The sequence below is a fragment of the Colobus angolensis genome, unplaced genomic scaffold (assembly GCF_000951035.1).
Source record: "Colobus angolensis palliatus isolate OR3802 unplaced genomic scaffold, Cang.pa_1.0 Scaffold6, whole genome shotgun sequence".
Lineage (NCBI taxonomy): Eukaryota > Metazoa > Chordata > Mammalia > Primates > Cercopithecidae > Colobus > Colobus angolensis.
Window position 1 is genome coordinate 11935441 of NW_012119598.1, and position 17892 is coordinate 11953332.

A 17892-nucleotide genomic window follows, 5' to 3' on the forward strand; every position below is an offset into this window, starting at 1 on the left:
GCAAAGATAATGTGCTTGATGTAGTGTCTGCTGACTCAAACTAGACACCAATAAATGGTGGAGATTGATGTCATTTATACAGTAGCACATATATTGCTCTTATGCCTTAGCATAATTGGGGTTTAACCACTTAATACATATTTTTTCAAAGTATGTATTTGTCCTTATCATTCTTGCCACCTTCAAAAGTCTTTCCATGCATCAAGCACCTCTTCTTAGATTAAATTTCTAGATAGGCCAGACAATGTGTCTCTGACTCTATTTATCTTCCCATTTATATGCATTTTATTTTTCTTCCACTTTTTTTGGCTCTCTTCCTGCGAGGTGAAGCCGGCTGGGCTTCTGGGTCTGGTGGAGACTTGGAGAACTTTTCTGTCTAGCTAAAGGATTGTAAACACACCAATCAGTGCTCTGTGTCTAGCTAAAGGTTTGTTAATCACCAATCAGCACTCTGTAAAAACGGACCAAGCTGCACTCTGTAAAGTGGACCAATCAGCACTCTGTAAAATGGACCAATCAGCAGGACGTGGGCAGGGCCAAATAAGGGAATAAAGGCTGGCCACGGGGGTTAGTAGCGGTAACTCTGTCTGGTGTTCTTGCAAGGTTGGGGTTGTTTGTATTTTGGCTATTTTCAGTAAATCTTGTTGCCAACTGTTTGGGTTGGCGCTACATTTATGAGCTGTAACACTCAGTGTGAAGGTCTCTGGCTTCACTCCTGAAGTCAACCAGACTACGAACCCACTGGGATGCAGCCAACAACTCTGCACGTGCCACGTTTAAGAGTTGTAGCATTCACAGTGAAGGTCAGCGGCTTCACTCCCAAAGTCAGTAAGACCACAAACCCGCCAGAAGAAAGAAACTCCGGACACATCGTAACAGCTAGAAGAACAAGGTCTCGACACACCGTCTTTTAGGAACACTCACTGTGAGCGTTCGCGGCTTCATTCTTGAAATCAGCGAGCCCAAGAGCCCACGGGAAGGAACCAATTCCAGACACATCCTGAGAAAGATTTTTATTTAAAAACTCTTCGTATAAAATTGGGCTTTCCAAAGCATTCCTACAAAAAAAAAAAAAAATTCTAGTCCCAAGTAGTGGATTATTTGGGAAAGCTCATGCATATTACTGACTTGTTTCCTCCTTAGGCTAAGACAAACTCAGATAACCAGAAATAAATAATAAATGGAGGAAATAATGAAGTGTCTTCACATACTTATTTAGATGCTTTGTACAAATTCAGGGTGAGTATGGGTGCTACAGGTCAGAACAGGTGCCCCAGTAAGTTTGTTGGTTCTAAAAGGCTAAGACAGGATTTGACTTTGATAAATGTAGTCAAGAACGATGAGTCTGTGAGCTGAGTCACAGTGGCAGGCCTCATCCTTTTGTTGGGGGAGGAAAACGAGAACTATCTGAATATCCTAGACCAGGTTTTTATAAATGTTGAGAGAAAACATTTCTTAGGGTCAAAATAATTTTACGAAATAGTAGACAAGGCAAGTTTTTATATTGTAAGACTTCTTGGTCCTGCCCCCACAGCCCCCAGCTTCTTTTTTTTTGGGACAGTGTCTCACTATCACCCCGCCTGGAGTGTAGTGGTGTGATCTCGGCTCACTGCAACTTCCGCCTCCCTGGTTCAAGTGATCCTGTTTCAGCTGGGACTACAGGCCCCCACTACCACGCCCGGCTACTTTTTGTATTTTTAGTAGGTACGAGGTTTTGCCATGTTGGGCAGGCTGGTCTTGAACTCCTGACCTCAGGTGATCCACCCACTTCGGCCTCCCAAAGTGTTGGGATTACAGGCGTGAACCACCGTGCCCGGCCTAGAGCCTTTTGCATGCTCACAAGTAGTAGGTCTCTCCAAGAGACAGATGCACGATGTGATATTTTCAAAATGACAATGCCACCCTGTTTTCAAGTTATGTCTACTGACTTGTTTCTGACTGTATCTTGAGAACCTAGATGACCAAAGATCATAGCATTTTGCTTTAGCAAATACTGTGTCTCTCTTGCAGTCTATTACTTGTTTCACTGACTCTTTTCTAATAACCATGTGTCAGGGTCTTTCTTGCTGCTTCCCTCTGTCTCTCTACTCTGCGCTTTTCTCTCCTCCGCTCTCCATCCCATCCCTTTTATCCTTTCATAGCTTCATGTCTTTATCATCTTTGTCTCATCCAGGCCCCTCCCCCACCTTCTCTCCTTTCTCTCCTTTGGAAGAATATGATGCCATCTAATGCCCAGTTTCGTTAGGCCGATGAATATTTGGTATGTCTATTCTGAATGAATTCTCTGAAGGTACAAAATGCAAAGCCAAAGTCACTTCGGTGTGATTCTAGAGAGCCCCTCATCGCCCAACCTCTCCACTGCATCTCAGAGGTATGCCTTCCTGGCCACCAGCCTTTCTAGGCTTTCCTCTACCCTCCAGTTAGCCTTTCTGGTATGGTCTGAATGTATCCCCCGAAAGGCGTGTGCTGGAAACTTAATCTCCATTGCAACAGCGTTTGGAGGTGGGGCCTATTGGGAGGTATGGAGAGCTCCACCCTCATGCATGGTTAATGGGGATTATACAATTTGGGGCTTGAGGCTGCCAGTTCAATCCCTTGCTGTCTCATGCTCTCTTGCCTTTCTACCTTCCGTCATGGGATGATGCAGCAAGAATGCCCTCACTGGATATGAGCCCTCGACCTTGAACTTCTCAGGTTCCAGAACCGTGAGAAATAAATTTCTGTTCCTTATACGTTACCCAGTCTTTGGTATTCTGTGATAGCAGCACAGTACGGACGAAGACACCTTTGTTTATGATCAACCTCTTCAACCCCACCCTTGGCAAGAGGCTGTTTCTCACCAGCCAGATCACTTTGATTTTACTCATTCTCTCTAAAGTCTTTGCCTGTAAATTACGTAAACATTTGTCTGTAATCTGCCTTAAATTGTTTAAAGAACATGTTTACTTTTTATTTCAAACAAAGAAAGTCAGAGTCCACGTCTCCTCTTCTTCTGTCCCTTTGGTCCACAGCACGTTGCTGAGCACACACAGACACTGCCTGTGAGGTGGGGCCCGCTCCTCTGGCAGAGACAGCTGGGGCCTTATTGATACGCTGGGCAGATTTGCCTACTCTGGCTGGCCAGGCAGGAAATGTTCAATGAATAAGCGAATCCTTGTTTTTCATGTTCTTTGGTGAATGACAATATTTCTTTTGTCATAATCCCTCAAAAAATACAAAGAATGTAGATGTGGGCGACGGGGAAGCATCTAAAACCCAGGCAGGTTTTCACTGACTCAGGGTTAGGAAACCGCATTTGTCTTCCTGGTGGGACATGAACTAGCTCAATATCATTGACTCTAAAGCAATAGCCTGCTATGGACTTAGAAGCCTGGCTTTTCAGTTTGTTCTCTGTCTATGGAACTGCAGATGTTTCTGTAAACTGATAATATTGACTTGAAAAATTGGAGCATTAAAGTTAGTTGGGAAATGCTTTGCCTCTTTTTAAAATCAACTTTATTCAGGTAAGGCTTATATACAATAAAATGCACTTATTTCAAGTGTATTTTATAGTAAGTTTTGACAAATTTATGCATGCACACCGTTACTGCAATAATCAAGATATAGATACTGTGCTGTCCAGTACAATAGCCACTAACCACATGTGGCTATTTCGAGTCTAATGAGTAAAATGAACTAAAATGAAAAACTTCCTCAGTTGTGCAAGGTGTGTTTCAAATCCTCAATAGCCACATGTGACTGATATTCAGCGTATTGGACAGTGCAAATGAAAGACATTTTCACCATTGCAGAAAGTTCTGCAGTGTTGGACGGTGATGAAATCAAATCTATCCATCCTACCAAAAGGCTCCTTCGTGCTCTTTCCCAAAACATCACCAACCCTTACCCCTGGCCTTAGGAAATCACAGGTCTAATTTTTGTCAGTACAGATTAGATTCCTGCCTTCTGAGGGTTCATACAGAAGTCCTCTTTATTTGCCTGGCTTTCATTCAGCATGTTTCTGAGGTTGAGCTGCTCATGTTGTTACATGCCTAATTTGTTCACTGGTTTTCTTTGCTCAGTAGTATTCCATTGTGTAAATAGACCACAATTTACTTATCTACTCAGCTGTTGATGACATTTTGGTTGTTTGTAGTTGGCACAATTATGAATAAAGAAATTAGCTTTTCATATGGATATACGTTTTCATTTTTTTTTGGGGGGTGGTAAATACCTGTTGCGGGAAGTCAGGGACCCCGAACGGAGGGACCGGCTGAAGCCGCGGCAGAAGAACATAAATTGTGAAGATTTCATGGACATTTATTAGTTCCCCAAATTAATACTTTTATAATTTCTTATGCCTGTCTTTACTGTAATCTCTGAACATAAATTGTGAAGATTTCATGGACATTTATCACTTCCCCAATGAATATCCTTGTGATTTCCTATGCCTGTCTTTAATCCCTTAATCCCGTCATCTTCTTTGTAAGCTGAGGACGATGAATGTCGCCTCAGGACCCTGTGATTGTGTCAACTGTACAAATTGTTTGTAGAACATGTGTGTTTGAATATGAAATCTGGGCATCTTAAAAAAAGAACAGGATAACAGTGATGTTCAGGGAACAAGAGAGGTAATTTGAACTGGCCGCTGGTGAGCGGGAGGGAACAGAGCTATATTCCTCCTCTTTCATAAGCAAATAGGAGTAATTTCGCTGAATTCTTTTTCTCGGCAAGGAACATCCCTGAGAAAGAGAATGCGCCCTGAAGGTAGGCCTATAGATGGCCCCTTTTAAGGCGTCCCGTCTTTTATGGTCGAAGCCAATGGGATGAAATAAGCCCTCCTATGCTGCTCCCAGGCTTGCTAGGATGGGAAAATTCCCACCTAATAAACTGTGGTCAGACAGGTCACCTGCTCTCAAACCCTGTTTCCTGATAAGATGTTATCAATGACAATGTGTGCCCGAAACTTCATTAGCAATTTTAATTTTGCCTCATCTGGTGGTCCTGTGATCTCGCCCTGCGTCCATTTGCTTCGTGATATTTTATTACCTTGTGAAGTATGTGATCTCTGTGACCCACACCCTACTCGTGCACTCCCTCCCCTTTTGAAAATCGCTAATAAAAACTTGCTGGTTTTACAGCTCCGGGAACATCACAGATCCTGCTGACATGTGATGTCTCCCCCAGACACCCAGCTTTAAATTTGTCTCTCTTGTGCTCTTTCCCTTTATTTCTTAACCCAGCCGAGACGCTTGGGAAATAGAAAAGAACCCAAGTTAAACATCGGGAGCGGGTTCTCCCGATATCACCTATGACTGGGATTGCTGGGTTATGTTGAAAGCATATGTTTAACTTTATTAGAGGTTACCAAACCATTTTCTAAAATGATTGTACCATTTTACACTCCTACCAGCAATGGAGGAGAGTTCCATTCTTACCAATTATTACTGCTTTTGTTTTGTTTTGTTTGCTTGTTCTATTAATTACTGAGAGATGAGTGTTGAAATCTCTACCTATCATTACAGATTTTCTATTTGTCCTTTCAGTTATATCAGTTTCTGCTTCATGTATTTTGAGACTTTGTGATTGGTACACACACATTTAGGAATGTTTTGTCTTTTTTATGAATTGATCCCTTTATCATGAAATGCCTCTCTTTGCCCTTGTTCTGAATTCTACTTTGTCTGTTAATAATATAGCTGCTCTGACTTTTTAATAAAAAAAATTAGAATGTGCATAGTACATCTCTTTCTAGCCCCTTGTTTTTAATTTATCTGTGTATTTTTATTTCAAGTGAGCATCTTTTAAATAGCATATATTTGGTCTTGCATTTTAAAATCCAGGCTGAGAATCTCTAACTTTTCATGGGAGTGCCTAGACCACTTACTTTGAAAAAATTAATGAAGAATAAACTGCACATATTTAAAGTGTACAGTCTGAAGAGGTTTGGCATGCATACACCTGTGAAACCATCACCACAATCAAGACGGTGGACATTGCTTTCATTCCCAAGTTTCCATGGACTCCTTTGGAATCCATTCCTTCCACCATTTCTCTCTAGACAAGCACTTATGTACTTTTTGTCCCTATAGTTTGAATTTTCTAAAATTTTGTATAAATGGAAACATAGCATATGTATTCTTTTTGTCTTGTTTCTTTTTTGCATCATAACGATTTTAAAGTTCATTCATGTTGGCTATTTGTTGCAATATTTTCCCTTTTGATTTCTGTGTAGTATTCCATTGTGTGGATATACCACAGTGATTTTATTCATTCACATAGATGAACAAACATTTGGGTTCTTTCCAGCTTTTGCTATTACAAATAGAGCTGCTATAAATATTCTTATGTAAGTCTTTGTATGGACATATGCTTTTATTTCTTTGGGGTAAATACCGAGAAAAGAAATTGCTAGGTCATAGGGTAGACATAGATATAACTTTTCAGGAAATTGCCAATCTGTTTTCCATAGTGTTTGTATCATTTAACATTCTTACCAGTAATGTACAAGAGCTACATTTGCTCCCCTTTCTTGCACCAACACAGGGTATGATGAGGCTTTTTAATTTTAGTGATTCTATTTGGTGTGGTGTTTATTTACTTTTTCCATTTACCTACATATGTCTTCTTTTATGAAGTTTCTTCTCCAAATTTTTGCCGAGTTAAAAAAATTTAGTTTTTTGTCTCCTAAGTCTGATACAAGTCTTTGGCTGATAGATGTGATGTATTTTCTTCCATTCTGTGGCTTGACTTTTGGTTTTTTAATGGTATCCTCAGAAGAATGAAAGTTTTAAATTCTGACGGAGTCCAATATATATTTTTTTTCTGAGTTAAATTTTTAAAGTGTTTCAAATATGGGACTTTTGTCTACTTAAGATAATAAAGATTTTCTCCTGTGTTTTCTTCTAGGAGTTTTAAGTTTTACATTTAGGTCTGTGATCCATTTGGGTTAATTTTTTGGGTAGAACGTAAGGCACATATTTATTTTATTTCATAGATCTAGTTGTTCCAGCACCATTTTTTTTTCAGAAGACTTTCATTCCCTTATTGAAGTGCCTTGACATTTGTCAAAAATAAATTAATGCTTATATGTGTGGGCAAAATGGTACATGATACATTTAAATAATTTGTCTGTAAATCTCAGTGGGATACCTGAATGAAAGAGTGAGCAACCATGAAAAATGATAATTACATGGTTACAAATCTCTTGTTTTCATTAAATACAGTTTGCTTTAAATTATTTCTTTATGACTATTCCAAAATAAATAGAAAAATTTTCTTTGATTCTAAAAACCACGTGACTGGTAACATCCATATTATGAAAACAAATCATCCTACACCTTACTGAATGTGTGGGTTTTTTGGGGAAGCACAAGCCTTGTTCCAGATATTTGAATTAGATAGTGTTCACAGGTTCCAGAATTTTCTTTGAATGCAAATACACTTGGAAGTGACACATATATGACAAAAAAACCAAAAAACCCTCAATTTTCCTTAAAAAATCCAGACCTATAGCATTGCTAAAATAATCGTAATTTAACTTTTTATATTAGGAGTATCAAAGTAAGCCAATATTTAATTCTGTGACAGAGGAGTATGAAAAAGAAAACCCAGTGGCTATGAAAACAGAGATCTAAAAATTTAATGATTTAAAAATAGCCTCTACATACAAGATGGCAAAGAGTAATACAGATTGAACATTTTGGTTTTAAAAATGTGAAATGTCTCTACTTAGCGTAGATCAATCGAGTCAGCCATCTCCTAAGAAATACACATTATACAATGAAATCTACAAAGACGCACTTTTAAACTTCAAGTGTTGTTGATTTTCAGCAACCCTCTTCCCACATAAACATTTCCTTGTCGTGTAACTTATGACTTTTAATCTTCTTTTGGCAGAGTAGGACTTTGAGAATTGTAATAGCAGTGGTTTTGAAAAGCACCTGCTATGATCATTTATTTCCACTGATTTTTTTTTTAATCACTCTGAGATGCATTCTTGTTTTTTAAATCCTTTTCTGTTCCAATGATTTGGTTGTTTAAAACAAGCAAGCTTAATTCAGTCAGGCATATATTGCAAATAAAAACAGGTTTCCAAATAGGCTGGAATAAAAATGCTAAATAAGAATTGGACCAAAAGATCATAGATAATGTGCTTTTTCTCTTGGTAATATGTAAATACGTTTACCCATGGGGTAGAAGTATTTCGTTTGCCCCATGAAGAACATGATGGCTTGTGGTGTTTGTGCTGTGTCAATACTAACAGGTGTGAGGAGACAGACTATAGAATGGATGCTGTGACTACCTGTGAGATAGTGGTAGGGGTTATACAAATCGGCCACAGGAAATTGTAAAAATTAGATGGACGCTGTGTAGCTAGCCACTCTTGAGTGTCAGGTCTGCATATGTGAGTTTTAAAGAAGGTGCAAGACAGCAATAAATTCCCTTAGACAGCAGGATACATCCTGGTAGCTCTGTAGTTCCACGATCAAGGACCTGGCCAGTTTCCCTCAGGTAATGGGGGTAGTAGCACCAAAGTGAATATTAAGTCAGAAAGGCCTCTTCTTGTAACTGGCAGATCAAAGCATTCCCTGTTTTGGTGAACAATCATAGTCTGATACGCCTTTGTGAATCCTTGCTGCAAATATGGTTTTTCCAACTCTAAAAACATCTTTTGGAAAACCTCATGACTGAATCACTCACAAATGCAGAAGATCGAACAGCCCCAGGGAGGCGATTGCCCTCGTTTTATTGTAGCTGTCTCTCAGTATTAAAACAATCCAATCCTAACTGTGGTCCTGGCCTCTAAACACACAGGTCTCTCCTCCCTCCAGCACCTGAACTGTCAGAGCTTGGATTCACATACATATTCTGAAATTTGCTCTGCAAAAGGGCTTTTGGGCACTTGGCCATCATGTGTTTAAGATGATCAATTTTGAAAAGAGTTTTCAGAACCAGAATAAGTCGTGCTATGTCTCATGATTTGGAAGGTGAACATTTGCAAATATACTATACTTCTCAGATTTGGGAGTACCAGGCTCAGAATCACAAGGACATGGAGAACAATATTATAACCGGCTGGTATGTTTTTAACAACAACAAAAAATGCAGCATGAGAAGGTGCTTACTAAGGTGCTTCTTAATTCATTTTTTTTTTTTTTAATGAAATGCATCAGACAAACATCTACAAACAAACATGAATACACAGGCATACAAAAGCACGTGGACAAGTCTCTGTACAGTTTATGTCTTAGATACTTCTATGTATACATAAGAACCACTCAGGGGGGAAAAAAAGATTTCCCTCTCCAGCTCCCTGAATTTCTGAAAGTTGTCTAACCCTTAAAATGTTAAAATATTCCATTTTCATATAAAATATCTACAAAAATAGATAATTTACAAAAACCAGATAATATTTCCAGTTTTCCTTAGTAACCTTTAACGCAGTCCCCTTCCTCTTTTTTTCTTCTCAGAACGTTGCCATCTCCAGCAAAGAGCGCTTGAACAGCTGGGCATTTCTAGAAAGGTCTGTCACTTGGTGCACCATTTCCTGCAGGGCCGTGGTACTGGGGTAATGGAGGGCGGCCATCTTGGTCGCCATGACTATAGTCTTGAGCTGCTCGCAGAGCTGGTTGCTGGAGTTCATCACTTTGTTGCGAATGTCCTGGGCAGTCACCTGCCGTGTCAGCGTGTCTCCAATGAACACCAGTTTGTGTGCACTAAGGATGACAAACTTGCTGTGTGCCACGAAGATTCGCGGGGGCTGGGCTGAGCTGACACAACTGAAGAGCGCGTCAATGGCGTTGAGAAGGGAAATGAAATGGGTCTCACATTGGTCATAGTAGAAGCACAGCAACTGTCGATCCTGCGCACTCACACCGCCGTTTGTGGTGGGTAGGCTCTGAGAGGGCTTCCACTTCGAGATGTCATTCTCCACGGGCTTTGTAATCTCTTGTTCCAACAGCTGGAACTGGCTCAGCTGTAAGGAAGACAAAAGTAGATCTCATTAGAGCAAGGGAATGTGTTGCAATGGAAATTAACTAGGGCTTGGAGTTAAAAGACAGGGATTTTAGTCCCTAATAACTGTTAGATGCATGTGAGCTGTGCAGCCTGGGTCAAGCTGCCTGCTTTCCTAAATTGTGAAATGTACACCTTGGGAAAGATGATCCTCAAGCTCAGATCTTTTACGATTGGACCACTGGTCTCTTATAACCTCTGGCTAGAAGGCAGCATAGGGTTTAAACCGCAGCCCTGTTACCCATACCTTTAAGGAGGTAAAATAGTTAACGTTTACAAAGTGCTTAGAATAGTTTGGTCTGTAATAGGCTCTATGTAAATGTTTATTAATGTTCAGTGGTGGCAAGGGAAAACCATATGTAGTGACCTCCTTGTCAAGTAAGTCCCTGACAGTTTGCTCCTTCTCGGAGAAAGCCTCGACTATCTCAGGATGCTCAGAAGAAATGGCCATTCATGACCCCTTTCTGTTTATCCTACTCTTTCTGTCAAGATTGATAGACATGATCCAGCGCTACAGGAAGATTAATGCATATAAATATATGAGCACTTAAGGGAAAAAAAATTTTCTAAAGAAGTCTGAATGGGAATTGTGCATCATATTTAGTCCCCCAGAGCTGTTAAAACAAGGGGGTCTCACCCAGAGTCAGATGCATCAGGTGCTGGCTTTCTTCCTTCTTTCCTCATTGCTCCCAAATGGTGTATTATTTAAATTGCAATTATAATAATTTCTGGAGATTCCACTAAGACTCAGGAGAGACCTCTCTTCTGCAGGTAAGGACTATTTGTGACCTGAGCTTAGGACTCAGTTAATCTCCCACCTGGAGGTAGGGATGAGCTGGAGCAGTGATCACCTCACCCAGCTTCTCTGAGAAATGCATAGCCAGCTTTACTTTTCTAGAATCCGTTTTCTTCTTAGGGATTGTTATGGTTTCAACAAGTTCCCCAAAGCCCTGCAGTCTTACCTTGCCATATGCCAAGGCAAACATAAACAGGTACAAGGTGATATTCCAAGATATTTAATCATAATGGATTATATTTTATATATCTTAGGCTTTGTGCAAATGTGTTCATCAATATATCATGCCATTAGATGGGCGGGGGTACTTTCCCATTTTATAGAGTAGTAACTGAAGCTTGGGGAGGTTACCTCACTTGACATAGTTGGTTGGCCAGAAATGATTAGAACTCAGATTTCCTAAATACAGCATGCCATTTAATGTCATTACATGCCATTTCACTTCATTTCATCTTGAAAGGCTTGTAAATAAATCCTCAATCCATCTCTCTTTATTTTTATGCCCTTGTCCTACCAATACTCATCATTATCTGCCCTACTCATACCTAACTTTTGAATGAACATGCCCTGCCCAAAGTCCTCAGTAGATGGGCCTGGATATATGTTGAAAACATTGAATTCTGCTCTCATACCCTTAGATTGGACCAAGGCCAGCCAAACCATAGGCTTGTGTTGTTGGCGAGAGAGAGGTAGAGACACATACGCACAGAGAGAGAGAGAGAGAGAGAGAGAGAGAGAGAGAGAGAAATGGCCCAATCAGACTCTTCCTTAGGAATCTGATGAACAAGAGAAGGGAGCTAAACCATCAGAAGGGGAAGCTGAGATGAGAAGCCATCTATAGACGTTCTGAGTGGCCATTTATGGGTTCTGCAAAGTTACAGGACAGCCAAATGAGTAGATAAGCAGAGAAAACCAGAAAATAGGGGAGAGTGAACAGATTTGTAGAAAAAAAGCAAAGGAAGTACAAGAAGGAGAGAGAATTTACAGTTCTAGTTCTCACCAGACTGGGCTATATCTTCATTTTCTGTTACTGAATTCCCCTGCTATGACTTTACTGTAAACCTGCTTGCTTAGGCTAGCTTGAATGGGTCTTGTTTCTTGAGACCAAATGCCTTAACCCAAGTAGTCCTCATATGTTAGATACGCCGGTTTAGCCTTTAAAAAATTGCTGTTTAGATGTAACCCAGGTACACCCAGATGAACTAGCAAGGTCATAAACCTTCTCTTTGCTTTTAAACCCCATTCCGTGCTTTAGAGCTGACTCTTGCCAGTGAGCTGGAAGAATTGAAATCATAATCTCTTGAAGTTACAACTCTCCTTAGTACTAGGTGGGAAATCTTTCCAACACCAGGCAGCTTTTGCTCTGATTGAACTTACCTGATGATGTTCCAGCTGCATCTTGTTCTGTTTCATGATATTCTCTTTTTCCAATAGCTCTTTCTGTTGCCTCTCAAACTCCTCCTTACCCTGTTAATTTTCAACATAAAGAACATATTATGTCATCACTGTGATTCAGTTATGCTAACAATTTCATTGACAGATGAGTAAATACTCTTTATTTTCCACTGCCTTGGCAACATCTCAAATGCTCAGTGAGGCACTGTGAACCCTAGACAGGGGTGGCAGAAAAATAAAGCCCATTGCCATATAGGGTGCCAGATTTCTGGGGCACCTTACAGTTTTCAGAGAGCTACTCATGATTCCCTTAAAATCTCCTATATAAATGTACTACTTCTCTGAGTTCTTTTCTGATAGATTATATGTGAACCTGTAAACCCCTAAACGCAGGTCTAAATGTGGTCCAGCTCTCACTCCTAGTTCCCTCAAATCATCTATAGATTTCTGCTCCAAGGCAGTATTTCCCACTGTGCAGAGTCAGACAATGAGTAAGGCGAATGTTCAATGCCTCCATCCTCTCTCTCCACTCCCTTCCTCAGCACCAGGTGAGGCTCAGTTCTCCTTGCCACACTTTCTTGCACTCAAGGGAATTTGGCATAATAGTTACATAGTTCTCAGTATAATCTGTGACTCAGTCAAATTAAAAGAATAGCAGAATAAGATAGTAAGTCTAGTCCTAAATAATGGGTCTTGGTAGTTTTTTGTTTTTTTTTGTTTGTTTGTTTGAGACGGAATCTCACTGTGTCGCCCAGGCTGAAGTCTAGTGGCGCAATCTTAGCTCACTGCAACCTCCGCCTCCCGGGTTCAAGCGATTCTTCTGCCTCAGCCTCCCAAGTAGCTGGGACTACAGGCGTGCACCACCATGCCTGGCTAATTTTTGTATTTTTAGTAGAGACGGGGTTTCACCATATTGGCCAGGCCGTTCTTGAACTCCTGACCTTGTGATCCACCTGCCTCAGCCTCCCAAAGTGCTGGGATTACAGGTGTGAGCCACCGCCCCTGGGCCACCACGCCTGGCTGGTAGAATGTTTTAATCCCTCAAAGTGGAAGGGAAAGCTGGTGGAATCCCAGGTCAGCTTGGAGCTTGGTGGAATTCCCAAATGTAGGAGGCCAACTGTGATTGTCCAATGTCCCATACACAGATTAAGCTCCTAGGACAACTAGCTAATGCCCAGTGGTCCTCTAGGTAAGTCTGAGATGGGGCTAAGTTTTAAAACAATTATACACACACACACACACACACACACACACACACACACACACACACAGAGTAGGGCTAGCAGGGGCCTTAGAAATTCTCCAGTGCGAAGGTTTTCTATTCTTTTTCTTAATGATGAAAACTTTTTTTTCAAATAAAGTATTATATGGAACTATACCTAAAACACAAGTGGTAATATCATTAGAGGGCCTATTATCCTACTTGGTGAGTCTCCTCTTACCTGAGGTATCTATGGGATCTAATCCAGCCCCTTACACCATTCATTTTGCAAATGAGGAAATTAAGGCCCAAGGAGGTTGAATAAGTTGGTCACACAGTAAATGTCAGAGAAAGGGCTAGAGCCGAGTGAGTACTCAGGACTCTCAGTCCAGCGTTCTTCCTACTCTACAACACTCCCTCCAATTTGTGAACCATGTGGATTAACATTAATCGTGTTCTCTCCTTTGGCAGTCCGACCCGACATCCTTACAGGCATCTGTCTCAGGCTCCCTGCATGTGAGTGGGCATAGGTGTTTTATGAGTTCGGCTGTTTTACCTGTAGGTGGACATAATCATAGTCATCCATCCAGCTCCTCTCAGAACCATCACTGCTGCTACAGTCAGGGGCCTGCTCCTTGCTCAGGCCTGGGGGCAGTGCCTTGTTGTGGGCCTGGGCCTTGTGGTCACCAGGATGCAGCAGCTGCCCCTGGGAGCCACCGTGTGGGTACTCCGTTGAGTTCATGATGCTCTCCGGCCCGTTCTTCAGATGCAAGCTGCCAGGGCCAGGTCTGAAGAGGGCCTCTGCGTTGGTGTTGATGGTTGTGGTGAGCTGCTTGGCGTCATCGGGCACCGTCTTTGCCACCATCACAAACCGGTCCAGATCGTCACACTTGTTCTGGGGCTTGTTGACGGCCAAGATATTCAGGGACCAGCTGCACTCATTTAAGTCATGGCTGGTTTGACTCAGGATCTGGTGGGAATCTTCGACTCGTTGCAGCTCCCTCTTCATCTTGTTGTGGAGGACGAGTTCCGGAAGGCAGGCAGCATTTGCAACAGCTCCCTTAACAAAGTGGAGGTACTCCTTCAGGAACAGCTCCACCTTGTCCACCGCCGTGCGTATCTCGTTGATGTGTCTTTCCATATATCCGTAACACCGCCAGTCGGTGGTGACCAGTGCCATTAGGCTGGAGACACCCATCTCCAGGGCCTGCTGAAGCCGCTGAAGTCTCTCGATAGCTGTGTCTGGATCCAGTAAGAGCCTTTTGTCCTGAGCTGGGGAGGCTGACAGTGAGGACTCCTTGGAGGAGGTGGAAGACGTGGACATGTTACTCCGGGTGCTGCCTGTACTGGAGAAAGACAATCGGTTGATCCCATCCACCAAGTCCCGAGAGCCTTTAGCGTCCGGCGGGTTATGCAGAGGGACATCATAAACACCATCCCTTTCTTGGGGGTTTGCTTTCTCACTGGTTTCTGCTGGTGGCTCAAGAAACTGAACACCTCGGGGGACGTCATATGCGTCGTTGTGAGAGCCCACTGACTGTCCCAGTTGCGGGAGTGGGTGATTCGGGGACAGGCTCTGGTGCCGTCGAGCTACGGGTTCTGCTGCTCCTGGAATGTCACAGTTGTATTTCACATGGAGGTCCTTTCCTGCTGGCTTGGCGCTGGTTGGGGGAATGTCATAAACCCCCTCAGGTCTGAGGTCTGCCCTTCCAGGTTGTCTCATGGGAGGGGGAAAGTCATAGTCCTTTTCCCTAAGCCCTGCTTCATCCCGGCAAGCAGAGGGTGGAATGGCATATACCTGAAAAGCGAGTAGAAAGCGAAATGCTATTTATTGAGTTGGCTCGTGGGAGCACGCGGTCCCATGTGCTCAGTCCTATTTGCTGGCACTTTTTCGGTCGCCTTCCCCCGCCCCCAATGTTAGGCACTTCCAAGGTTCCCTGCTATTCTGCTGCCACTTCCCTTGTCCTTCGACAAGTGTGTCCACCCACATGTTCTTGGTGTAGACTTGCATGTGCAACCCTGCTGGTTACATTGCTCACCCCTGTGCTCCAGTCCTACATTTCTGACCACGTCCTGGGTATCCTTTCTCTGCTGATCTGTGCCGAGCAGCAGAGTAAGACCGGAGGTCTCCCCCTGGTCTCTTCGGTTATTACACCAGCTGTGTGATGCTGAATGAGCTGCATAGGTGTCTGAAACACAGTCCCCTTGTCTGTAAAGTAGGCATTACCGTGCTCTGTGCAGCATACCCCAGAGGGTAACAGAGTGAGTCAAACGAGTTCACCCAAACATACAGACTGAGAAAACTGTCAAACCCTCTACAGGCCAGGCGTGGTGGCTCACACCTGTAATCCCAGCACTTTGGGAGGCCAAAGTAATAGGATCGCTTAAGCCCATGTGTTCAAAAACAGCCTGGGCGGCATAGGGAGATGCTGCCTCCACAAAAAATAAAATTTAGCCAGGCATGGTGGCATGCACCTGAGGTCACAGCTACTTGGGACACTGAGGTAGGAGGCAGCTACTTGGGAGACTGAGGTGGGAGGATTGCTTGAGCCTGGGAAGTCAAGGTTGCAATGAGCTGTGATTGCACCACTGCACTCCAGCCTGGGTGACAGAGCGACACCCTGTCTCAAGCAAAGCATAACAAAACAAAACAAAACAAACCCTCTACAAATATATATTAGTACTTGCCAAACTGAACTAATTATCTTCCCTGCCAAAAGGTTCTCCTTATTGGCCTCCCAATGTTTTTTAGTTGCGGCTCCTCAATATGAAATCCCTAGAGCTGTCTTTCATTAGCGCCTTTCCTTTTCTGCTTCCTTCCTTTACTCTCACCAAGACTACATTTTCCCCTTTTGGGTTTGCCTTTCTTGTTTTATTCCAATAAGCTACTTACCCACCCTCCTCCCAACCCCATGCCCCTCAACACACGGACACACACACACTCACACTCCTTTTTGCTGCTTTGTAGTCACTCACTTACCCCTTTTGTAGGCGGGATGTCATACACCCCTTGAGGTTTTATCTCTCCCACTGGAACGGAAAACACAGGGCCTTTCACTGATGAGGGAGGGATGTCGTATACCTGGAGAGAAACCCATGAGTTACCTAGAATGGAAATGTCTTATACTTGTCACTTTTTATGCTCCTAAGCACTTAATTATGGATTTATTTACCAGGTTGTGTACAAGCTTGATCTTTAGCAGTGCTCCATGTTATAACAAATTGATTACCTTTTTTTTTCTTTATCCATTTTGTGGTTTTTAACTTAGACTGAATATAAAAATGATTTTGGCCAGGTACGGTGGCTCACACCTGTAATCCCAGCACTTTGGGAGGCTGAGGGGAGCAGATCACGAGGTCAAGAGATTGAGACCATCCTGGCCAACATGGTAAAACCCCATCTCTACTAAAAATACAAAAATTAGCTGGGTGTGGTGGCGCGTGCACCTATAGTCCCAGCTACTCGGGAGGCTGAGACAGGAGAATGGCTTGAACCCGGGAGGCAGAGGTTGCAGTGAGCCAAGATCGTGCCACTGTACTCCAGCCTCGTGACAGAATGAGACTCTGTCTCAAAACAAAACAAAACAAGAAAAAAAAAGAGATGATCTTATGTGAAATATCTACACTGCCTGTACTTTAAAGTGTAGTTTAAATTTTCTACTTTCCGGCTGGGCGCGGTGGCTCACGCCTGTAATCCCAGCACTTTGTAAGGCTGAGGTGGGCAGAATACTTGCGGTCAGGAGTTCAAAACCAGCCTGGCCAACATGGTGAAACCCTGTCTCTACAAAAATACAAAAACTAGTCAGCTGTGGTGGTGTGTGCACCTGTAGTCCCAGCTACTCGAGAGGCTGAGGCGGGGGCAGGAGAGTTGCTTGAGGCTGGGTGACGGCGGTTGCAGTGAGCTGAGATCGAGCCACTGCACTCCAGCCTGAGCAACAAAGTAAGATTTTGTCTTAAAAAAAAAATTCTACTTTCTGAAGTAAAATTGTAGAACATAAGCTCTCTTGGGTGAAATACTAGGATTTCCTGATAAAGCAAATCCAGAAAACATAATTTAAATAGCATTGGCTAAAGTGGCTACTGGATAGACAACCTAAATAAAGCTTTATATGACATATATTAATACATAATTTGTGAACTCCATTTTCTCTACAGCCCTGAAGGAACGCTACCCTTAGAAGCTCTTCTCCTCTTGTGACCTTGTTCTGGTACGCACCCCTTGAGTGGTATGAGAAGGAGGGATATCGTAGACATCCTTTTGGTATCTGGATGGGTACTCGTATACGTAGCCATGGCCTGTCCTTACGGGGGTTATCACCTGTGGGAGAGAAGGCACAAAGGTGTAAATTTCCAAGCCTGAGTCGTTGAATCTCCCTGCCTCCTAACCAAGTACTCATCCCTCAACTCTCCCTCATAAAAAGATAGAAAGAAACTGAAGAAAGAAGACACAACAGGAAGACAAGTAGACACCAGGTCAGTAAACTTTTTTTTTTTGTGAGATGGA

General features: G+C 42.6%; 1 protein-coding gene across 3 annotated transcripts in view; it reads right to left on the reverse strand.

Moving 5' to 3' along the window:
• Positions 1-7597: 7597 nt before the first annotated feature.
• The window catches only part of NEDD9 (neural precursor cell expressed, developmentally down-regulated 9), a 200788-nt gene continuing 190493 nt past the window's right edge, over positions 7598-17892 (reverse strand). For all 3 annotated transcript variants that reach the window (XM_011962689.1, XM_011962690.1, XM_011962688.1), the window contains 5 exons: positions 17605-17706; positions 16369-16470; positions 13945-15186; positions 12170-12259; positions 7598-9958 (listed from right to left, as the gene is read on the reverse strand). In XM_011962689.1, the coding sequence (XP_011818079.1) occupies positions 9449-9958; positions 12170-12259; positions 13945-15186; positions 16369-16470; positions 17605-17706 (2046 nt within the window). In that variant the 3' untranslated portion in view covers positions 7598-9448. The remainder of the gene's footprint in view (positions 9959-12169; positions 12260-13944; positions 15187-16368; positions 16471-17604; positions 17707-17892) is intronic.